Source organism: Apodemus sylvaticus, chromosome 5, assembly GCF_947179515.1.
Source record: "Apodemus sylvaticus chromosome 5, mApoSyl1.1, whole genome shotgun sequence".
Taxonomy (NCBI): domain Eukaryota; kingdom Metazoa; phylum Chordata; class Mammalia; order Rodentia; family Muridae; genus Apodemus; species Apodemus sylvaticus.
In genome coordinates, this window is record NC_067476.1 from 130,136,491 (window position 1) to 130,161,281 (window position 24,791).

Genomic DNA, 24,791 nt, shown 5'->3' on the forward strand with positions numbered 1-24,791 from the left:
AGAAAAGAGAGAGAGGTGAGAGCTGGCCATGACCACATGGAAAGAGGGGAAAGAGAAAGGGGAGAGAGGAGAAATGAGGACAAGAACAAGGACAAGAGAGAGAAGCAAGAGAGAGAAAGGATTAATTGAGCTAGAGTAATAGTAACATAATTTTTACTTACCAGAGATGCTGTCTCTAGGATGAAAACTGAAGAACTGAAATTCAAGTAGGTCATGGAGGGAGGCTTCTCTCTTTCCTCTACACAGCTTGTCTGTTCCACATTTCCATATTCTTCCACATCATTCCACATCATCATTTGGCACAAGCTTACTTTTCCTAATTTTTTTTTTTTTTTTTTTAAGATTTATGTATGAGCACTCTTTCTGCATGTACACTTACTTGCCAGAAGAGGGCATCAGATCCCATTACAGATGGTTGTGAGCCACCATGTGGTTGCTGGGGATTGTGCCCTTAACTGCCAAGCCATCTCTCTAGCCCCACCCTTTTAATTTGTATATTATGTATACAGTATTCTGCCTTCATATAGGCCTGCAGGCCAGAAGAGGGCACCAGATCTCATTATATATGGTTATGAGCCACTATCTAGTTACTGGGACTTGAACTCTGGACCTCTAGAAGAGAAGCCAGTGCTCTTAACCTCTGAGCCATCTCTCCAGTCCCCTCATTTTCTAATCTTAAACATATGAGTTATTTCTTGGTAAGATCTTGTTTGTTCACCCCTCCCTAACTTTTTATCTAAGGTGGCTGTACCTTTTTATATTCCTCGCAGTGATAATTCTGTTGTTCTCCTATCCTTAGCCACACTTGTTACTGGTTTAATTCTAACTGTAGCAGTTACTGTGGTATGATTCTTTGTGTCCTAACCCCAGTGCATATGCTGAAAACCTTACCCCGAGACCATGGTATTGCAGGTGTGGTTAAGTTAGGAGTACAGAGCCTTCATAATTGATTCTAGTGCTTTCTTGAAAAGACCCTTCAAGAGTTTGAGCTTTGCACCATGTGAGGACACAGTGAAAAGGCATAGTCCATGAAAAAGAGAAGCCTTGAACATGTGAAGGTGGCAGTAGCAACTCATGTCTTCCCGCTGTCGGGACCATGGCTGAGCACACAACCCCGGCCGGAGGTGGTGGTGGGAAGCCCCCCTCTATCTGCATGGATGGTGTCAGAGGAAATGGCAACAAATCTACCAGTGGGTTAGCTGAGAGGAGTGGGTTACTTGAACGCCGACTGGTATGAACCCCCTGTTCCCTTATTTCTTTAAATTTCTTTAAAAAGTGGATCCATACATCATTCAGGATACTGATGAATTCATTTTGCCAACTAGAGCTAATAAAACCCAAGGCAGCTTTGAACTAGCTTTTGGGCAATGACTGGTCTCCATTTAGGGTTGAAGGAAACCCAGAATATGGCCTGGTCCAAACCAAGAAATGCACAGATCTTGAATTTAGTGACTAGGCAGGGGGCACTTTGGGCTACTACCCTAGGTTCCCTGGCTTTGCTCTATAATGCTTTTGGTGTTATCATTGAGAAAACACCAGGTGCAGAAGATGACCTCAACACAGTAGCTGGAACCATGACTAGAATGTTGTATAAATGTACAGGTGGTTTTCAAGGGATAGTAGCGGTGGCCTGGCAGGACTGACACTCACCAGTCTATGCACTGTAAAGCAACTGGGAGCACGTGAAAGGCTCCCTGCTCTAGCAGCCACTCTGAAGATTGTTGCCACCTCAGGAATGGGGGACACTTAGTAGTCATCCAGATCAATTAATAAGTCAGTCTGGAGTTGCTTTCTCTCTTGTACCTACAATTACTTTGAACAATTGGAGAGTCTGATTTGCTGTGACAGAGATCATGGATGGTTAGCCTGGACTGCACTGCTTACCCTCAGTGAGTGGAAGCCAAAGCCTTTGGTGGTTCATGTGTTCTCCTCTCCTTTGGAGATGATCTTTCACCTCCTACCTCCCAACTGGAAAGCCACTTCCTCTCCAGATTCAGGCCTTACTTTTATTACCATGTTAATGCATTTAAAAATCTAAAACTTAATGTAACCCTGTTTTCCAAATAAAGGGTGAAAATAGAACAAAGAAAAGAATAAAAGAAAAAGAAAAGAAAAGAAAAGAAAAGAAGAAACCTTATTGGACCCTAAATCTGCCACTTCTTTTGCTCTTGCTCTTTGCAGCCTCTATGACTGTGGGATAGATATCTGATATTCTGAGCTCTCTACTCTTTTTCTTGTGTTGCTTGGTTACATTTGATCTATTTCACTGTGAATTTTTTACCTACAAGCATGGTAGTGTGCTTTACTTTCTTTGTGAGTCCTTGCCTCATTTTAGTGTGAAGAATCAGTCTCAGAGCATGAATATTTCTTCCTTGACTGTTTTTACAAGAGCTTGAAAATGATTGGCATAAATCCGCCTTTAAACATGTGGCACAATCACTGTTCCTGGACTTGTCTGTGTGGGAAATTGTGATCACTAAGTGAATCACTTGACTTATAAGTCTGTTCAGATTTTGTACTTCTTTCTGGTAGTACCCTTCTAAAAATTTATCAAATTCGCTGCAGTATTTCTGTTTATTAGTACAAACTTACTCCTGATTTTCTCTTTTAAATTTTCTTAATGAAAGATTAGTAGCAAATTACCTATGCACTTACATTTCTGATTGAGTTATCACTCTTCTCTTAATTGTTTGGCTTGCAGCTGCCCCTTTAGTGGCTCTGTTCTCTGGATGCCATATTTACTATTATCTTTACTGTTTCTTGCCTTCTGTCTTGCTTTGGATTTAATTTTCCTTTGGAAGCTAATGAGTATAGATATGTTTTGGTTTATCCTTTAGTTTGTTGAGATCTGTTATATTGGGTCATGTCTTTCATCTAATTTGGGAAGTTTTCCTGTTATTTCTTCAGAGCACCTATTGTTGGAAAGCATTGTGTGGAACCGTGCTGCTTGACCACCACTTCAGAATAGTGGGTTTCCTGGCCCGGCTAAGCCGAGTCTTTCCCTGAGTCTGCAAAGAAGACTGACTCAGTTTCAGAGGGAGATGGAACAGGTTTGCTGACATTGAACAAAGTAGAAATATCAAGAAAAACCTTACTGGGGCTGCAGAGATGGCTCAGTCAGAGTACTTGACTGTACACATGAGGTTTTAAGTTCAGATCCCTAGCATCTAATGTAAAAAAGTCCACACAATGCTCTACGTGTGCAGTCCCAGCACTCATGAACAGAGCTAGTGGAGATCCCTGGAGTTTACTGCTCCGACAGCCCCAGGTTCAGACAGACTTTGTCTCAAAAAACATAAGAAAAAACTAAGAAAGACATCTGACTTCCATCTCCAGCATCCTTGTGCACACACACATATGCACAAACATGTTCACATATGCACATGATCCCCCCATTTCTTGATCGAGCGGGAGCACCTCCCTTCAGCACTTTTTAAATGCTAGATCCATGCATATTTCTCCCACTTTGGCACTATTACAAGATTCAGACTGTCCAGAAAGTAAAAGGATTTGGAAATCACTGTAGCTCTGCCTTTGTGGAGTGGGAGTCTGACGATGTTGCCAAGATGGTTGTGGAAACAACGAACAACTACTGTTTTGGTCAAAGACTTCAGCTGTGTTGTTTTATGCCAACAGAAAAAGTACATGTAGAGCTTTTTAAAGAGTAGAATGTGCCATTTCCTTCGCCATCATATCCAGCAGTGAAACGGAATAATCAGAATTGGAAATGTGGGCCAAAAATAGAAGAGTGATTTAAAAGGAAACAAAAGTTACTCCGGAAGAGATTAGCTGAAGAAAGAATTCATTATAGTGTTCCCCATCCGCTTTACCTTATATGAAAGAGGAGGCTTCAGGCTTCTAGAAGGAAAAAGAGAAAAGGGCTTCACAGGGTGCTCCTCACCCTCCTGTGAAGGCCCGCGCCAGCCAGGGCCCAGCCAGTTTGTATGACATTTTTAGAAAGACAAAAAAATCAGAAGTGGCCGAGACAATGATGATATGGATAATGGGATAGTTTTTAAACAGGCTGTGTCCACTGTAAAAGAAAATGTCCAAGAACCTCCACACCTCTCCACTCAGAAACAGAAAGATCAAAAAGAAAAAGCCATCAGAGATTCTGAGTGCATGCATATAGCATGTATTCTGAAAAACTGTGATGCTCCCATCATGTGGCAGACTGTTTTTCTACAGCAAAAGCAAGCCCTGACAAGACTTTTGAGGAAAAATATTGTTTGTTCTTGTGAGGCAGGAGAGTACAGCGTGGTCTAGTCTGCTGCACCTCTTCAGAAGTCTAGGGCCGTGTCCCAGGGCCGTCCATGGTGGGACTTGCTCTGTCCTCATCCTGGTATCTTTAAGTTTTCAGATGTTATGATTTCCCCTTCAACCATAAAAGAATAACCAATAACTGTAACCTTTTATGACCAGCAAAGAAAGATCTCCAGTCCCCTTTGACCATCTGTGTAGTGGTTGTGACTACTAAAACCAAACCTATTGAGATTTCAACATTTAGTAGCTGAAGCTGTAAGTTATGTGGGAGTGAGAAGACAGTGCAGGAGTTAGTACAGTTTGTTTGTAGTCAAATACTAATACAGATTCAGAAATAGTTTGCTTTCAATAAAAGCATTACTTGTTTTTTGGTGGGCTAGTCTGATTTGGTAACTATCATCTAGTGTTAGTATAATTAGTATGGAATTGTGTTCCAGATTCAAACCATGACTGGAAAATGAATATTTATTTTTATAAGATTCATATATGAGTCAGGCTTAGGGTTTGTAGAGATTAATACCTTTTCAGTTGTATTTGAGTTTCTGGTACCCTTAAAATGTACTTATTCCAAAGTTATAAAGATTATTTCTGCCTTCTTCCCCTATAGCCTTTCCTTTCACCTGGGCTTTAATGTACTTGGTATTGTAAATGATGTTCTGAGGCTCACAGTTTTCTTCATTCTTTTTTTTGTCTCAGATTACACAATTTCCATCTACGTTTCAGCATTGCTAATTCTGTCTGTTTAGATCTGCTGCTGAGCCCTAAGTCTTCATTTCAAGAATCATACTTTCCTTTTTAAATGATTTATGTATCTTGTACTGTGGTTTAAATCTAAGTTTTACTCATACTTAGCAAGGGAACTACATCTCTAGCCCTATAATTTGTTTTGAGACAGTACCTCACTGTGTAGACAGTGTCTCACTGTGTAGGCCAGGCTGGCCTGGAATTCTCCACATAGACCAGGCTGTCCTTGAAACCACAGGGATCTGCCTGTTTCTGCCAGAGTGCTGGGATTAAAAGCATGTTCTACCTTACCCAAGCTAGCCCTAAATTTTTAAAAAATTCTTTTAAGATAGTATGTCATGTATCTCAGGCTGACTTAGTATTTCTGTTTCTCCCTCTCCCCTGTTCATCCCCCTTTTGAGGTTGGTCTCAGTAAACATCTACTTCAAGGTCATTCATTCATCTTGGTGCCTCGAGTCAGCCTCTGGATGCTAGGATACTTTAATTCTATGGACATGATTTTCTTTAGCTGTTTAAGCTTATTTAGCTAATTATAGATAATTTAATGTCTTTATCTAGTAAGTTTAATACTTGGACTTCCTCAAAAATAGTTTCTACTGATCATAAATGCCCACTGTCTATATGAGACAATATTTATTATTTTTTTCATTTTATTTTCAAGTAATTAAATGTGGCAATTGTGAAAGTTCTACCCTTTCAGAATCTGTTGTTAATTGCCTGTTGTGTGTGAGTATGTGTGTGAGTCCTAGTTATGTGGAATGTGTGTTATTTTTCATGTGTGGTCACTGAGGTTTCTGTTAAATTTACTTAATAACCATTAGCTTTCTTTGACTAGGATTCTCGTCATCTTTGCTAAGAGGTTCTAGATATACACTGGACATACTCACACTCTGCTGAGCAGTTCACAGTTCTACCTTGGTCTTCACTTCTTGCTTAGAGCCTCAGAGTGAGCTAGAGGTGAGAGCTCAGGCACTTACTTCATGGAAACTTTTCTTAAACATTTCCTACAGCTGGGGCATGTGTGGTCATCTGGATAGAGTCCCAAGAATATGCTAGAACCTTCTGGAGTTCCTCAACCCAATAGGCAGCATTTTGAATAGCTTTCTCTTTTAAATGAATGTAGCCTTTTGTTTACTTTGCGTAGTACTGCCTTGGGCAGCTTCCACATTAAAAAAAAAAATGGTTCTGATTATTTTCAACAAACTTGGCTTGGGATCAAAGCTATTTGCACTGGGTCAGTTCAAAAGCATCTTTTACATGGAGTACCCCAAGGAGCTACCAGAGAGCCAAGTGATGTCGGTTGTCTGGAGATGGGGCTTAGAAAGAATTCTGTCTCCATTCCTTTTCCAGTGGCTGCTTGGCTGGTTTTTTTTTCCCTGTGAGTACAGTGGTCAAGCTGCCAGCACCTGAGAACCTGGAAGCTTACTGTTTCTTCAAGATCTAACTGGGTCTCTTAAATAAATGCTCCCAGAGTTCTAGAAAGCTGGTCCAGTTGCAGAGTTCTGAAGGGCTTTTCAGGGTTCCTCGGCTGTGCTGCTGAGCAGAGACTGTTCAGTGCACTTGACTCCATTACCTTGCTCTGGCATCCTTGATTTGTTGACTGTGTGTTGAGGAGAGGAGAGTAGTGGGTTTTGTTTTGTTATTCCAGGATAGAAGAGACAATGTTTGAAGAGAAATATGACCTGTTGTTCTCTCTTGACATTTCTTATCTTGCAATTTGCTGTAATACAATGTTGCTGAACACAGCAACTATTGCCAGCAAACTATGGAATTCATTTCTGAAGAACTTGGATGTTGGTATTTCCATCTGTGGAGGAAAGGGGCAGATACTTTTTGCGTCTTCCCGCTGGGAGCCTGGGCCTGTGGGAAGGAGTACTCCACCCGGGAGTGCTCTGCTCCTTCCCGAAGCCTTCAGCTTGTTCTTGTAGTTGAGCTTGGCACCATGTCCCCGGTCCCAGCCGTGTCCTCTGCTCAGCTTGCCTCTGTCTTCTCTCCTTTCTCCTACCCTTCAACGACCAGGATCAAAGTTTCCCATTAAACATGCAAGTGAATTTAAGTTACTTAAAAATTTCTTGAAGATGTTCAGGAAATTTTAATTCTATATATGTTGTGATATGCCTTAATGTCATTATGAAAGTCACCACTGGTGGTTTTTATTTTCTATCTAGCACTAGAAATACAGTTTGAACCCTACTACTCTGTGTCCTCTATATTCCCCTGGTTTGCTTTTTTTTCTTTTTTGGTCACATTTCTTTATAGCAGTGCTGAATGAGCTCTCCATAGAGTGCATTCAAAACTCACCACTTTTCAGGGATTGGCCCTGGGTGCTGTATACATAACCAAACATTTACTAATGCCGCTTCCTTTTAGCCATGTCCGTCAGCTGGGCTAAAAGCACACATTTTATTCTTCAGAAATGAATTCCATAGTTTGCTGGTAATAGTTGCTGTGTTCAGCAACATTGTAGTACAGCAATGATCTGGACTATAGCGAGCTGGCTAATTCATTAAGTGGGAGTAGGAATTGATATCCATGGTTATGCTTCCTTTCCCTCCTCCCCCCTTCCCCCTAACTTTATTGCTCATATACAATATGTTTAACTCACACCTCTTGCAGGATGCAGTGCAGGCAGGAATGAACTCGGGGACAGCTGTGTCAAGAGGATTGTATCAACCAGCAACAATCTTCATGGGCCGCCAAATGTCAGCCATCTCAAGCATGGAAGATTTCAGTACAGAGCAGAAATCTAACCAACCCACAAAGAACTTTTCAATCTCTGGCCCACATTCACACCAGCAGACAGCCCAGAGCAGCTATGTGACAGGCAGCCGTGTAGTGCAGACTAATGGTGACACACAGTGCTTAAATAAGTCTGACAAAATACATGGAAAGACATCTCTTCAGACTGGTGAGAAAACGCCAGTCACAAGCTGCGTATTGTCTGAGGAAGAACAAACTCATTGCTTGGAGATAGGAAGCAGCACACGCCACAGCAAGAGTAATTTATCTGACAGCAGAAAGTCTGCTGAGCTCCAGTCCTCGTTACAGGAAAGATTAAGTCCAGAGAGCAGCATCACTGATTTAAAGTGTGACAGTTCCAGTCGATCAGAGGGATCAGACAGAGAAATACTGACACAAGAACATATTGAAGTCGGGGAAGAAAGAGCCAGCCCGCTGGTCCCCGTGATAGCGGTTTCAGAACACTGTATGTCTGCAGAGAAGTGGGCTGGAGAGAAGCATTCTGCCTGGGAAGCTTTCTTAGGTGAGAGACAGACCGAGTTTGTTTGCTGATTTTTCTTAAAGCCTGGCTTTTCTCATGGCTATCTATAAATTTTATCTCTTTGAACAAAGAAGTGACTTCATCAATGAGTTTCATCCTAATGACTTCTTATATGTGTTTATAGAAATGTTTCAAAAGATGAATTCACTAATTTTTAAAATCATGTTTAAAAAGCACTTAAAATATTTCTGAGGGTTGAGAGTGTTCAGTTCAGTGGTAGATATATACTTATTAGGAGGCCCTGGGTTCATTTGATCTTCAGCTCCATCCAATTTACACACTTTTTAAAAGAACAATTTCTTTGAAGATTTAAATACTGTTAATTGTGGATTGTTTCTACATTTTTTAACCCATTTGTGTATGTGTGTATTTACCTGGGGCAGTACATGTGTGTGTGGAGGGAAACCAGAGTGCAAGCCTGGGAGTCAACTTTATAAAGAAAGCCTACCTAGTTCTTTTGAGACTGGGATTCTTATTGACCTAGAGTTCACCAATTAGTCTACACTGAATGGCCAGTGAACCACAGAATCTTCCTGTCTCTGCCTCACCAGTGCTAGAATTACAAGCATGTGCATCTTTATGTGCACGCAGGGCATTGAACGCATGGCTTCATGCTTCTGAGGCAAGCACTTTGTTGACTGAGCTATCTCCCAGTCCTGTGCTTCTGCGTGTTTGTTGCTTTGGGAGTTTTTTTGTTTTGTGTTGTTTGTTTCTTTTTTTTTATTCTCCAGAGTCTCATTGTATAGCCCTGGGAGGCCTTGAACTTTCTATGTAGATCATGTTGACCCGAACTCAAGCGATCCTCTTAGCTCTGCTGAGATCAACAGTGGGCATCACCACACTGGATAGGTTTCAATGTTTTTAAAGGGATGAAATTCTGTTCTGTGTTCCTTGGACTCTCAGGACTTTGTGACCAGCAATGCCCACATTTCTCCTCTTGCAGATGATCTTGACCACGGAGACCCAAAGTCACAGAAGGCCTTCCTAAAAGTTCAGGAAGACCATGAGGAGGAAAGCTCGTGCAGCAGCAGTGACCTCACAGTTTCTGTAAGTGAAGATGATCTGATTTTAGAGAGTCTAGAGGCACTGTCCAATCTAGGAGCCAAGATGGCAGGTAAAGATGGAATGCAGGCCTCTACAGCAGTCCACACTGAGCAGAGACAAGATTCGCTCTTCACTGAATATGTTTTGCAGACCCAGAGCTTTCCTGATTCGAAAAGAGAACCCTCCCCAGATTCACCAAGACAGTAAGCCATTCTGTTTTTCATAATCATTCTGTTTTCAGTTGTACATGTCTTTTAGAGTCCATTCCACTTGGGAAATATTATTGAACACCCAGCAAAGATTTTTTTTAGGTTGCCTAATCGTATAAATAGGCTCTTGGGTAAACTCTCATTTGCTTTCTTTCCTTCTTTTTTCCTTTCCTTTATTTGTTTGTTTGTTTGTTTGTTGTGTTTTTTCGAGACAGGGTTTCTCTGTGTAGCCCTGGCTGTCCTGGAACTCACTCTGTAGACCAGGCTGGCCTTGAACTCAGAAAGCTGCCTGCCTCTGCCTCCCAAGCTCTGGGATTACAGGTGTGCGCCACCACCGCCCGGCAGCCCTTTCCTTTTCATAAATTTTAAGGTAGTTTTTAAAAGTCTGAGTGTCATTGAACTGTGGTGATTGGCAGTTTATAATTATACCCAGGCAATCCTAGTAAATGTTAAGTCATTTGGCCTAACTAACCCTTACCCTTATTTTTTTCCAGCCTCCTACCATTATTCTTTTTTAAAAAATGATGTTGACATTTTGTTCCCAACAAAAGAAAAAAGTAACTGAACTTACCATTACTAGGAAATTCAACTTTGGGAACTCAAAACTTTGTATCTAAATATACATTTAATCTTTGTATTGCTTTCCATATCTTTTTCCTCCATGCCATTAAATGAGGTAATACTTGACTGAAGATATGGCTCAATGGTTAAGAGCACTGACTACTCTTCCAGAGGAGACCCAGATTCAATTCCCAACACCCACATGGAAGCTCATAACTGTCTGTAACTCCAGTATCTGACATCCTCACACATACATCAGGCAAAATACCAATGTACATAAAATAAAAACAAATTGTCAAAAAATGAGATAATACTTATCCTTGCTTCTCTAAGTCAGACTTCCTTTTCTGGGTGTAAATATGAGAATCCCTGGTATTCAATTAGAGCTTCAGTGTGGTACATTTTGAGCACTTAACAATGTCCAACTCATAAAAGGTAAAGTATGTGTTTTTACGATTAATTGGAAATTTTAGACCAAAAAGAAGTTTTTCTGTATTCTCTGAGTAGAAAACTTACTAGATATTGAAGACAAATTCTGTGATTGAAAAAAAACCAACCAATCAGATATCTTTTAGGAGGAGAAAGAGCCTGAATAAATAGCTTAAGATAGGCCTTCCCTTTTATAAGTAAATAAACTAAAACCAGGAATGTCACATCGACCTGGGGGCAGAACACACACATACACACACACACACACACACACACACACACACACACACACACACACAGAGAGAGAGAGAGAGAGAGAGAGAGAGAGAGAGACTGCCTTCCTAACAGCTGACCCCCAGCTTTCAGTTGCACCCACATGCTAATTGTCTTCCGTAGCAGTGCGGGACATTGAAGGTCAAAGTGGATGTTCTTCTAAGAGCAGATGCAAAGTACAAGCCCTGTGCTCACAAGTGGCTGGTTGCTCTCATTGAGAAATCGGATGCCTTGGAGAGAAGCCTGGGGGATTTTTCTATTATTGTGCTTCTCACATCAAAGAACTTGTAGGTGCTACATCATACCGACGTACATTGGAAACTTTATGACTAGAGATAGAATGTGCCTATTTTGTGTTTGCAGGCTTATTCCTCTGGTAAATTTCTGAGCAAGGTTGTACCTCAGTAGACTAACTTAGGACTGTTAAGGTAATACCACTGGTAGCCTGCAGAAAGTCCCACTGTATAGGACTTGATGATTTTCTGAGGTAAAAAAGTTGGAAGATGTTGAAGTCAAGAATAATCTTTGTCCCAATCTCCTGCATGAATGACTTTTTCCTATAATCCTCAATCTAAATGCCTGAGTTTTTCAATATAGTTTTCAAAAAGTCACTGGAAAATATGGGCATTTGGGTGAATTTTTCAATATTCATTCTGATATCCTCCCCTCCTCAAAATGAAGAGGTCAGTTGACAGTGGTTGTCTGTTCTGTTAAATTTGAGCCTATTGATTTTCAATGGTGAAAGCATTCTCTAGAATTAGGTTGAAGGGGGTTTACTTTTTATTACATTTATTTATTTAGTATGCATATGGTAGTGGCTTGCACATACTATGGCACAAATATAGGTCAAAGGATAACTTGTATAAATCAGTTCTTTCCTTCCACCGTGTGTGTTGCAGAGAATATTAAAAAAAGTTGAACAGGCACATTCCTGCTCTTATGCCTCTGCCCCGGCAGTCTGGCTGGCCATGTACTGGCAGGCAATGACCAACCTGTTCTTATCTTGTGGCAATTCTGACTCTAAACTCCACAATCTCTCCACCCAGCTTGCCAAGTTCCCACTGTCGAGTCACTACACCAACCCTGGCTTCAAATCCCCCACAGCCTTTGTAGAGCACCTCAGGCAAACCCATGCTTGGCCACTGTACCTTTCTCTCTTGAACCCAGACAAACCTCTGCTTAAAGGAAAATGAAACACAAACTTAGTTCAGAAACAATGGAAACTCAATCTCTGGATGCAACAACTAAAACCTAATCTTGTAAGCCATATTAAAATCTGATCCCTCTGGTGGTGCATCCTTGGGGATCCACCATGATACTAGGAAACTCTAGTAGCTACATCTTACCCCTCTGTTGTCCTGGTTCCAAAGAAAACTCTCTCCTGCTTCCTCTCTCCTTCTGTCCAACCTGGAAGTCCCACCTACTCGCCCAGTGATTGGCTCCTTTATTTATTAGAAGAACAGCTCCAGGCCCATCCACAATACATGTGGGTCCTGGGGGTTAATGCAGGTCATCAGGTTTGGCTGCAAACACCTTTACCCACTGAACTTGGTGTGCTGATTTTTATGTTTTTAATTTAAAAAAATAGTTTTATTAAGATATAGTTCATATGTTCTTCAAGTCTCTGTTTATAGTATACCGTTCAATGGATTTGAGTATATTACACCATTTTAAGTCCTATAATAAAAATATAACATGAAATTTGCCATTGTAAAATACACAGTTCAATGACACTAATTGCATTCATGGTGTATAGTTAAAATTAGTACTCTAAATAATTGTAGTCATTAAGAATGTAAGTGTAGTCATTCTTGCCCCTTTGTGTCTACCTGGTTCCAGTTAGCAGATGGTTTTGAAGTTCATCCCTGTTATGTCATGTATCAAAATCTTATTTTCTTTTATGGTTGAATACTATTTCTGTATATGGACATACCACAAATAATTTGTATATTTAACTCTTATTGATGCTTGGGTTGTTAATCAAATATTTTGAGAGTCTGGAGAGATGGCTCAGGAGTTAAGAGCATTAGGAGTTAATGTTCTTGTAGAGAACCTGAGTTCAGTTTCTAGCCCGTTTTAGGCAGCTCACCACCTCCTGTAACTCCAGCTCCAGGGTATCCAGTACCCTCTTCTGGCCTTTGTAGGCCAGAAGAAACCTATACAACAGGCCTGCATATAGATATAGGTAAAGAAATAAAATGGGTATGGTGGTGCACACCATTAAATCAAATACTTTTGAGACAGAAACAAGTAGATCTCTTTGAGTTAGATGCTGTCCTGGTCTATGTAGTGGGTTGCAGGCCAGTAGGAGCTACATAGTGAAACCCTGTCTCACTATAAATAATAAGAAAATAAATAAAATCTCTCTTTTTTAAGCCAAGTGTTTGGGTAAGTTTCTAGACCCAGTCCCATAGTTGCTCAGATATTGAAAACCGGTTCATACAGTTTCTCCAGCATAAGTCTAATGAAATAACTCTGCTTCCAAGAAAACATGCTAATGGCTAGACAGAGAGCTCAGCATATAAAGGTGCTTGCTCTACAAGCCTAGTGATCAAAGTTCAACCCTTGAAAACCACTTAAAGTTGGAAGGAAAGAATCAACTCCACAAAGTTTTCCTCTCATATATACATGCACACTGTGTCATGCCACCTTTCACACCACATATGCATGCAAGTGTGTATAAACACACACACACATATGAATAGTAAATACATTTTAAAAAACAAAATAAAAACTTAAAGCAGTAAAGTAATTGTTACTAAAAAGGGTGATTTTGAATCTCCTTATTTTAAAGAATAAATAAATTGAAGTACAAGTTGGTATATAGCTCCATTGTTTGAAGCATTACCTTTGTTATATTCCATGTGACAGGTCCATGGTCACTTGGGGGTCACAGAAGTGACTTGGTCTCATGTCTCTCATCATTTGGAAGGTCAGTATGGCCTGTCACTAGTGGTGGAATGGCCCCAAGACAGCACAAAGGAAAACTATTTCCCCAGTGCTTGGCTTTGGCTTTCTTTTGTGCTTTTGGCTAGAGTCTGGCTTCCTCATGTTAAGAAGTGCTCTGCTACAGAGCTACACTCAGCCCTGCACCTGCGCTATGCAGGTGTCCTCTTGCATTATGTTTGCTGACATTTCATTGGATAAAGAGTCACATGACCCAGTCTATTTCTTAGGCTCTCAAAGTTGAATTGCAAAGACATGTGCACATGGGTTGAGAAGTATATGATTTTCTTTTTCAGTCTGTTCTAGTACTTTAGAGCAAACTCAGTTGAAGAAAAGCTCAAGGAAGATCCAGAGAGTCAGGAAAGCTTTTGTAGGAGGCTCAGTGAAGCTTCTTGAAGTTGAATAGGCTTTAAATTAGAAGGGAAAGGGCAGGTATACAGACACAAAGGACACTGAAAGTATGGACTTAGACCCATCCCTTATCCCCTGTGAGAACTCACTGAGGAGGGATCCTGGAAGTTAAGGGTACCAGCATCTACTAGGGCAAGTGCAGATGGACCTTGAATAATAAATTTGGGGTTCAATTTCTGTGTCATGTGGAACGGTTGAAGATTATTTTAAAAGGACAGTGTGAGGAGTGGCCTACTTTACAAGAGTTAGATAGCATTGACTTCCTCAGGATTAATTCTCTACGTGGTAGGCAGAGTTCTGAGATGGCTCCAAGTTTCCTGTCCCTGGCTGCACATCCCCTGTATAATCCCCAAGCCTCAAATGTCAGAGAGTTTGGTAGATTTCATTCCTGACTATTCTATATCTGACAGATAAAGGGTTCTGCAGATTTCCTGAAGGTCCTGAATCAATTGACTTAGGGCTAATCATGATTATTCAGGTGGGCCTGACCTAATGAGATGAGACTTTCTAAAAGAGATTGGATTTTGAGCAGGTGAGATAGACTCAGAGAAACATAATGCCATCTTGTAGCAGGGAATAGTTTTTATGCCTTCCAGGCACAGAACATTTTAGTTCTCCAGAGGTAAGAAAAGGAATTCATGAATTTGGACCTTAGGTGAGACTACCACCCCAGCAAACACCTTAATTTCAGGCTGGTGAGACTTAAGCAAAGGGCCTCAGTCACCCATATCAAGATCCTGATCCATAGAAACTGTGAGCTAATAAGTTTTCATTAGGTGCCAGAGTCATGGTGATTTGCTACACAGCACTAGAAAGTGAATATAAGAATTGGAAGCGAGATTTGCATCTCTGCAGGGATTGTGTGAGCAGAAGCATCTGTCCATAATGACAATGAGAAGGTTGAGTCCTATGTTTAGGTTTCAGTGTGAGAGTGCATGGTGACAATGGATATAGTGGAGGGGAGCCCAGTAGCCAAGATAACCTGGGCTTTCCTTCACCTCTCACCCCATGGTCAGAGCTGAGTGAGTAACGCATGGTAGGTAGAGACCAGGAAAGTGGTTGTACACATCTGCACCAGCAGTGCTTCTCCTGTGGCGCTTGCTTCTCTGGTTTGTCTCTGGGAGGTGTGGCATGTGCTTCTTTTGTTCTTACAAACACATCACAGTAGGATGCAGACTGAGTAAGAATGCTTTCATTGCCTAGAATTCCCTGTGCTCCATCTACACAGCTCTCTTCTCTTCCTTGAACCTGAACTGTTGGCAAGCAATATCCATTCTTAAATACTGAATTTTTAAATTTTTTTGAAATTATAATATAATTACACTATTCCCTTCTTTCTCCATTTCCTATACCTCCCATGTACCCCTCCCCTTGCTCTCTTTCATATTCATGGGCTCTGTGTGTGTGTGTGTGTGTGTTGCATTCCTAAATATATAAACACAACCTACTCAGTCTATATAATGTTAGTTTTATGTATGTTTCCTGGGATGACCATTTGGTGTTGAATAACCAATTGATCTGGTCTTCCCTGGGGAAGACTGTTTCTCTCGTTTTCAATATTCCTTAGTTGCCTGTAGTTCTTGGTCTAGGAATGAGGCTTTGTGGGCCTTTCCCTGTCTACTTTGTCATGTATATTATTGTTCTTGTTCAGGTTATATTTCAACAGCCATGTTGATGAGACTTTGTGGGTATAGCTTTTGACATTCCTAAGAGACACCTCGCATAGCAAACTCCCCGTTCCCCTAGCCCTTAAAGTCTTCCTGCTCCATTTCTGCAACGATCCCTGAGCCTTAGGTACAGTTACTGTATTGTAGATATATCCATCACACCGCACTAACTGTGCATTCTGATAGGTGTGGTTTTCAAGCACCGTTCTTACTATCTCTGTAGCTTTGGCCATTCAGTGTATCAGAGGCAAAAGAATGTGGCATGCAGCCTTTCAGACTGGCTGTTTTTGAGCAGCATTCATCTTAGGTTTCTTCTGTCATTCTGTGGCTTACTGGCTTATTTCCTTTCAAACAGTGAATTATATTCTAGTATATGGATATGTCACAATTTATTTGTCCATTTACTTATTACTGGACACCATAGTGACTTACAGGTTTTGTTAGTTATAAAGAAAACGACTATAAAAGTCCATGTACAGTTGTTTTGTTTTGTTTTGTTTATGTAGACATAAATAGGTTCAGCTTAATTGGGTAATCAAGAGAGCAACTGCTAGACACTTGAGCCCAGCTAAGTTTTGGTTTAGCTTTAAAAGAAACTTCCAAATTACTGTACCAATTTACATTATCACCATCAGTGAATGAGAATTCTGATTGCTCCAGTTTGTATCAGCATCTGCATTTGGTTTTCTTGTATTTTGTTTTGTTGTTTCTGTTTTTAATTTTAGTTATTAAGTAGATGTGTAGTATCTCATAAATTTTCAGTTTATTAATATAAAATGATACTGGGATTCTTTTCATATACTTATTTTGTACCTATGTATCTTTAATGAATCTATATGGATCTCTTGTCCATTTAAAAATTTTTTATTTACAAAACATTTATATGTATGGGTATTCTTTTTTGTTGTTGTTGTTTTGTTTGTTTGTTTGTTTGTTCGCGACAGGGTTTCTCTGTATAGCCCTAGCTATCCTGGAACTCACTCTGTAGACCAGGCTGGCCTCAAACTCAGAAATCTGCCTGCCTCTGCCTCCCAAGTGCTGGGATTAAAGGTGTGCACCACCACCGCCTGGCTATATATGGGTATTCTGCCTACATGTATGTCTCTGTATTGCATGCATCCACACAGAGGCTAGAAGAATGCATTGGATTCCCTGTAACTGGACTTTTGAGCCACCATGTGACCATTAAGAATTGAACCTGGGTCTGCTTGAAGAGCAGCAACTGCCCTTAACAACTGAGCCATCTCTCCAGCCTTCTTTTTTCCATTTTTTAATTCTGTTTATTTTTCTTATTGTTGACTTTTAATTAAAATTTCTCTCTTTTGAGTACTAGCTTTACATTTGAAGTTCTAGTTCTTTATAAAAGGGGAATATGTCTTCTTCTCTTGGGCTTTGGCATTTGTTTGTTTGTTGTTGTTTGTTTGTTTGTTTGTTTTGTTTGTTATTTTTATTTTCCAAAAGGAGATTGCAGGAACTTGGTAAAATTCATTCTCTGTTTGCTAGCATTCACCAATGAAACAACTGGAAGGTTAAACATTGATCCAGCTTATTCAGTGGCTGTGGGCCTGTTTAAGTGACACATTTCTTCTTATATGTGATAGATTCTGTCCTTTAAGCCATCTGTCCATTTCCTCTAATTATCAAATTGGTAGACATATACATGTTCATATTCTGTTTTTTATTCTCTGTTTGATATTTGTAACATAAATGAAAACCTGTCATTTATGAATTTTGTGACTTCTGATATTTGTTCCCTGTCCTCTGCTAGCCTGATATAAATAAGTATTTGTCTTCCCACCCTTACCCTCATACACAAATTCTTTTGTTGATACTCTTAACTACAACATATGGAAAAAGGCCTGTGAGAAGGTCCCAAAGGCTGCCTGAGGTCATAAAGGTGGCACCGTAATCTCAGGGCTGGTGCCCTTAAAGAACACCAGAGCTCTCCTCTGCACATGAGCATACATAGAAGGCGGCCACCTGCAGGCCTTCTCAGGAACTGAATTGGTCACCCTGATCTTGGACTTCCTACCCCCAAAACTACGTAAAAACACAACTGAGTTATATCCACCAGTCTGTAGTATCTCTCATATTTCACCTAAAATCATACTTCTTAATCATAATAATTATTTTATTATTTTAAATTTGTCAAGGCATGTGAAGTTCTTGGCATGTCCGTGGCATATGCTTTGTGTGAGTTTGAGTTTAGATCATGGTGGCATTGGATGTAGTGGTCTACACATTTCAGTCATATGTCACTGATGCTGCTGTTCAGTTTGCCCACTTCATGTTTGACTGCACACTGGGTCAGTCAATTACTGATAGAGGTAGGTTCAAGTCCTAAACTGTAATTGTGGTTTTATCTCTTTAAGATTCTGCCAGTTTTAATCTTTGTATTCGGATTTCATTAAGCATGTACACATTCCTATATGTCGAATTTTTGGCATTTATCTTGGCATTCTATGACTTTTCCAGATTCTGTTTTGAAATGTGCTAGTTATTTTGGACTTCTTAGTCATTGTTGCTTTAGGTATTTTGTTTCTCTACTTATTTGCTCTCCTCCTGGTCTCTCCCCCAGTGGGCATGCATATCCTTTGTGGTAGTTTCACAGTTCTTATATATTCAGGTACTTTTCTTCCTTCATTCTCTTTACATGTCTCTTTACATTCTGGGTTATTTTGACATTATCTTTAAGTTGGCTGAATCTCATGCCTTTCCTCCCATCTTCTCCATTTTGCTCGTGTTGACTCCAAACTCTAGTACTCACGGAAGAAAGAAGCAATAACCCTTGTCTTGACATTTTGCTTGGCCACTGATTGCTTTCTTTCTTTCTAATTATTTTTGTAATGCTAGGAATCAAACCTAGATCTCTGAGCTATATCCCTAGCCTCCTGGATTTTTTTCTTTTTAAAAATCATGTTAAAATTTTTATTCTATCATCACCACCATGTGTGTGTGTGTGTGTGTGTGTGCAGGTGTGTACTAATGCCACAGCATACCTGTGAAGCTCAGAGGACAACTTTTGGAAAACAAGTATCAGTTTTCTCTCCCATCGCTATCAGCTTTGCACAGTGGGCACCTTTACCTGCTAAACCAGTGTGCAGTTCCTCTCTTCAATTTTTTTTTTTATTTTCTCCTTTCTACTAGTAAGCTCAGCACAGACCTTTTTTTAAAAAGGCAGAGTTGAGGTTTCTCACAAAGATTTTGACATAAAGATTTAAGCATGAGGGCTGGAGAGATGGTTCAGTGTTAAGAGCACCAACTTCTCTCCCAGAGGTCCTGAGTTCAATTCGCAGCAACCACATGGTGACTCACAACCATCTGTAAAGGGATCCGATATACCTTCTGGTGTGCCTGAGGACAGCTATAGTATACTCACATACATAAAATAAATAAAAATCTTTAAAAAAAAGAAATGATTTAAGCATGAGTGTGTACAGAGAGGTGCTCGGGGATAGGATAAAATTCACTCACGACTCAAGTGCACCACAGGCCTCCTGCAGTGAGTTTGCCTCTTGTTTTGAAATTATGTAGATGAGGTGGACTTGGTGACCCTTCCCTATAAGCGCTTGAGAGGCTGAAACATGCAGACTGAGCCAGCCTAGGAAAATAATGAGGTGGCAGGCTGCCTAGGCTACACAGTGAGACCATGTCTCCGTAAGTAACAGTAACAAAGAGTAGGGTAGAGCATTTAAAATTACTCTTTCTATGCCTATATATTACAATTGAATTATTTTCTCTTCTAGTTACACTGTCATAATTAAAATTTTAGTTTCTTTAAGTTTCCACTTTAACCAAAATCTCCTGACCATTGCTAAGCCCAATGCTCTGTACTGTGAGATATGGCTTGTGACTGTTCCAGCTGGCTTCTGATTCCTCAGTGTTCCTTTGAATGTAGGTGGGCTTATGTCTTTAGACAAGTGAAGCATGATGGGATAGCTGCTGCGTGGCTTATAACAGCCATGTTATAACAGGCAGCTAAATTACAGTGGGCCATATACCTTTCTACCATGTTTGCCAGAATGCTCAGTTTAGAGCCATGATCCATCCTATTAGAAATTTGACTTCTGAGGCTTCTGTGCTAAAGGAATGATATATAGATGCTTTGTATTCCCAACTGAGCCTTCCCATTTCAGCTGTTCCCACCAAGGTGCCAGATACATAGGAGATGCCTTCTAAGACTTGGTTAACAGGTCATTCTACAATATCATCAAATGATCTCTCATGATAATGTAATACAGAAGTTCATTCACCAAGTTCTGCCTGGTTCCTAACTTGCAAAATTGTGAGATACACTAAGTTGTAGTTTTAACATACTGAGTTTTGAGTGTAGCTGGTTATGAACCTATAAATAACTGAAAACGCAGTATGTTAGTTTTTACCCTAGTGGTAGTATTGATCATGCATGTGTAGACGTGGAAAAAAATATAAACGGATGAACATTCTGTATAAAAAGTATTATGAAAAAGAATAAGAATATTGAGTAGCTAGAACAGACATGGGTACCTTTAATAAAAGATAGGAAGAGAAAGTCCTTCTGTTAAGGTAGAATTTGAGTAGAGACCTGAAAGCCATATTACTTGTATTCATATATTTTCTGTCCTTAATCTCCTCTGTGCTTTATCTTTTATTTTTGCCCTGTTGTAATTTTCCCTTTATTTATATCTGAGAAAGGGAAGGAAGAACATACCTAGTAAAGGGAACCACAGAGTACAGAGGCTGTGAAGTAGAGTGTATTTGGGGGTTTCTAAGAAGAGTTGAGGCCAGTATAGGTGACCCAGAAAAGGTGAGGGCAGAAGAAGCCAAGCAGGAGCCAGCACCATCATGGAGGGTCTTATTGGACATGTGCAGAATTTTGGATTGTAAGTCAGTGAAAATGAAGGACCACTGTTGCAATACCCAAATAACTCTACTCAAATTGTCCTGGCAGTGGCAGCGCTGTCCCCCCCTCACCCTCCCAATGATCTGTGTTTCTGAATGAAAGACACACACACACACACACACACACACACACACACACACATGCCTCATATTTTAATATGCCTTAAACAGCTCAATGGCTGGACCACTTCCAAACTTTGAACATGGCTAACACTCTCTCCTCTGATATTCCTGAGTTATTACTTACTAAAACCTATATTCCATCTTAGCTGACATGGTTGCTTTGTTTTCTGTCTGGCATATCTAAGGAGTGGCCTCTACTCCTTTCCCATCATGGAAGCTCGCTCTCTCTCTCTCTCTCTCTTTCTTTCTCTTCTCTTCTCTTCTCTTCTCTTCTCTTCTCTTCTCTTCTTTCTCTCTCTCTCTCTCTCTCTCTCTCTCTCTCTCTCTCTCTCTCTCTCTCTCTCTCTCTCTCTCTCTCTCTCTCTCTCTCTCTCCCTGTTCCTTCCAGGAATCCTAAAGTCCCACCCCTGTCTCCCTGCCCAGCCATTGGCTACTGACTTTATTTACCAATCAATACCAGCTGGGGGCAGGGTCCCTCAGTGTCTTATGTGTGGATTCTTGTGCAGTTTAGGGGACCAAATTAACATAATACTTGTAGCTTTAGACCAAATCCACAATAGGCCATTGTGTTAGAAACTGTGGAACTGTCAGAACTGGAGAAACGGGTTCAAGCAGGGAGCCCTGTGGTCCGGGAAGTGACACTTATATCTTGGACTAGGGTCCAGTAGTAGAAAGGTGTCTGTCTCTGCTTCCCCAGCACTGCAATTGTGAGTGCTTGTTATCACACCTGGATTTTTATTACCTGGGTGCTGGGGACAGGACGGAACTCCTCAGGCTTCTCAGACAGTTTACTCATGGAGCCGTTGCTCCCAGCTTCCTCGACCCATCGCGTGATGTTTGTATGTTGATGTTAATCCTTGCATAAATTCCACTGAGTACTGGTGTATAATCTTTTTGATATGTTGACTGTGCTTGACAGCTGGGAGAAGGCTTTGTTTTGTTTTAGTTTGGGGATGTTGTGTTTTGTTTTTGGTGTTTTGAAATAAGGTTTCTCAGTGTAATCTGGGCTAGTTTAGAATTCATTAGTAAATCAGGCTTGCCTTGAAATCATAAGATTCACTTGCCTCTCCCTCCGCTCCTGAGTGCTGGGATTAAAGGCATGCAACACCACACCCGACCATTGACGATGCATTAGGAATATCAGTTTGTACTTTTCTTTTTTGTTATATCTTTGTTTGGCTTTAACATCAGGATAATGCTGGCTTAATAAAATGAATTTCAAACTTTCCATTTTATGAGTTTGAGAAGGATTGATGTTAAAATATCTTGCAGAAACTGCCAGTGAGGTATCAGGTCCTGAGCTCAGGCTGTAGTGGGAAGCTGTGGGTACTGCTACAGCCTCCTTACTGGGTACATCTAGCCAGACTTCGCCTTTCACGATTCGATCGTGGTAGGTTGTCATACTCCCTCCTTTATTACTAATTTTCTTGAGACTTTTTTCAATGTGTTATCATTGTTTTATTTAAAATATTTTAATAAAGTTAGCATCTAAAGTGTTAATCTTACAGTGCCTCTGTTCATGATTGTGGAGAGGATCTCACTGTATATCACAGGCTAAAGTTGAACCCACATCTTCCTTCCTTAACTTCCTGAGTACTGCTCGACAGGCATATACCACCACACCTCATTTTCAATTCTTTTATTTTTAGTTTGTAAATAATTGTAAATATTTTAATGGGTTCAGTATTTTTGAATATATGTAATGTTGTGATAATATCAAGGTAATAGACTTATTAAACATCCTTTTTCTTAATTTACATAGTAATTTGTCAGTTTATTTGTATGTATGTATGTGGGTGTGTATATGTATGTAGTAGTACATGTGTGCCTCTGAGTATGTAAATGTACTGTGTGTGTAAGTACCTGCAGAGGGGGCGGGGCAGGAAAGGTTGTCAGATCCCTTGAAACTGGAGGTTTGGGTGATGTGAATGCTGGAAACCGAACTGGGTCCTCTACAAGATCAGCAAATGTTAACTGCCGAACTATCTAGCCTCTCAGATGTTTTTATAAAAAAGACGTTACTGTAGTGCTACTAAAATACTCCATGCTGGCATGTTAGAAGGAAATGGAGAGAAAAGGAAGAGAGAAGACTTAAGGTGAATAAAAAAACAGATTAGTGAGCAAACAAAGCTGATTTCTATCTCCGTCTAACTGGGAACTAACCGTCAGGCCAGATCCTCTCAGAGTCATAGCCAAAGTAGGCTTTTTCCAAACCAAATTTGTGTCTAAGAGTAGATTATTCTGAGTGGAACAATTAAAGAGAAGCCCCTGTGAGTCAGATCCTGTTTGTTTCAGACGCAAATAAGGTAGGAGAGAGAACAGAACATGGGTAGGTTTTCAAGAAATTTAGCAAGTAGTCTTCAGAGAAAACTGGATAAGTCTAGTCATATCTCAACAGAGCTCGAAGTTATACCTCCTTAGACCACAGATAAAAGTGTAGGAAGGTCCAAATACTTCGTATTCTTACATTAAAAGTCACTTTGAGATGTCAAATCTGGGCATCAGACATCATAGAGCAAGGGATAGGTTTGACCTATACTGCTCCCTACCCATTTCCAAATTCCCGATCCACAGAAACCGTGAGCTTCATAAAAAGTAGTTGGTTGTTTTCACCACCAAGTTTGAGTTGTTTTAGAGCTTCATAGGCCATGATAGGTTAGTTTGGCTGTTGAAAGAGGTTGGCCCTTCTGAATTGCAGGGAAGGGCCACCGTGTCAGCAAAGGCATGGAGACAGCCAGTATGGCTCTTGTCTAAGAAAATGCTGGCTACTTCAGCTCATGTGCCAGTGCCCAGCAGCACTACAGGCCAAAGGGACATCTTCAGGAGCAGCACAACTCTTCCCTGTCCTTCCAGCCCCATCATATGAGCACTCACCCAGTCCTACCTCATAATGGTCAAGAAATGCCAAGGGCAAGGATGCTGCTGTTAGTTTATTAAAATTAAAACACAATTTTTGTTTAATTTTTAAATTGTATATGTATGGACAGTTTGCCTGAATATATGCCTGTGTATCACATGTGGGTATTGTCCAAGGAGGTCAGAAGAGAATATCATATCCCCCTGAGACTAGAGTCAAAGACAGTTATGAGCCACCATGTAGGTGCTGGGAATAGAACCTGGGTCCTCTGGAAGAACAACCAGCTCTTAACCACTCTTCAGCCATGGCTCACATTTTAAAAAAGAAAAAATCAAGAGAAGACTTGACAAGGCAGAGACAGGTGGTAGATTTGTCATTTTAGCATACTTCTTAAATGCATTTTAAACAAAAATAGTCTGAATTGCTGACAAGCCTCCATAAGGGGTCTTTTTCCAGTTAGCTTTCTAAGCTTGTACATTCAGCTCTTAACTACATTGATGTGTCAGGACACTATTGGAGTCACATAACAGGAGTACTGTGTCAGAATGTCTTAAAGAACAGGCGCATTTATCCTGCTAGGTGTGTAGTGTCCCTTGCCTCTTTATTCACGTTTGTCTACACAAACACAGGTACTTTCATTTCTCTGTCTAGTAGTTTTCTGTTGGCTTCATCTTGAGGCCATGAGCAAAATGGCAATAGCAATTTTATTGTGGATGGAATCCTTGATCGCTCGTGTGATGGTATGTGAAGGTGAGGCCTTTGAGAAGTAATTAGAATTAGATGAGGTCACCAAAGTAGGGTCCTCGCCATAGAATTAAATGCTCTTAAGAGACAAGGACACAGGAAAGCTCTTTCCTCCATTCTGGGAGACCATAGGAAGAAGGTATCCATTTTCAAATAAATCTAGGAGTGGTTGCTCTCCAGGCCTCCCCCTTGATTTTAGGCTTCCCAGCCTCTGGAAGTGAGAGGTATTGATTTGGGTCACCGAAGCTCTTTGTCTGCAGCACTTTATTGTAGTTCTCTGAGAAGTCTAATTTACTAGATGAGCCAAGGATTTTATCTAGACTCTTCAACTTTCAAAGATAAGATCCTCCCCTTTCTCT

General features: G+C 40.4%; 1 protein-coding gene across 4 annotated transcripts in view; it reads left to right on the forward strand.

Annotated features, from left to right (window-relative positions):
• The window catches only part of Kiz (kizuna centrosomal protein), a 104,782-nt gene that overhangs the window by 25,538 nt on the left and 54,453 nt on the right, over nucleotides 1-24,791 (forward strand). For 3 of the 4 annotated variants that reach the window (XM_052183820.1, XM_052183821.1, XM_052183822.1), the window contains exons 5-6: nucleotides 7,624-8,269; nucleotides 9,231-9,534. In XM_052183820.1, coding sequence (XP_052039780.1) covers nucleotides 7,624-8,269; nucleotides 9,231-9,534 — 950 coding nt within the window. The remainder of the gene's footprint in view (nucleotides 1-7,623; nucleotides 8,270-9,230; nucleotides 9,535-24,791) is intronic. The other variant, XM_052183823.1, reaches the window with a different exon arrangement.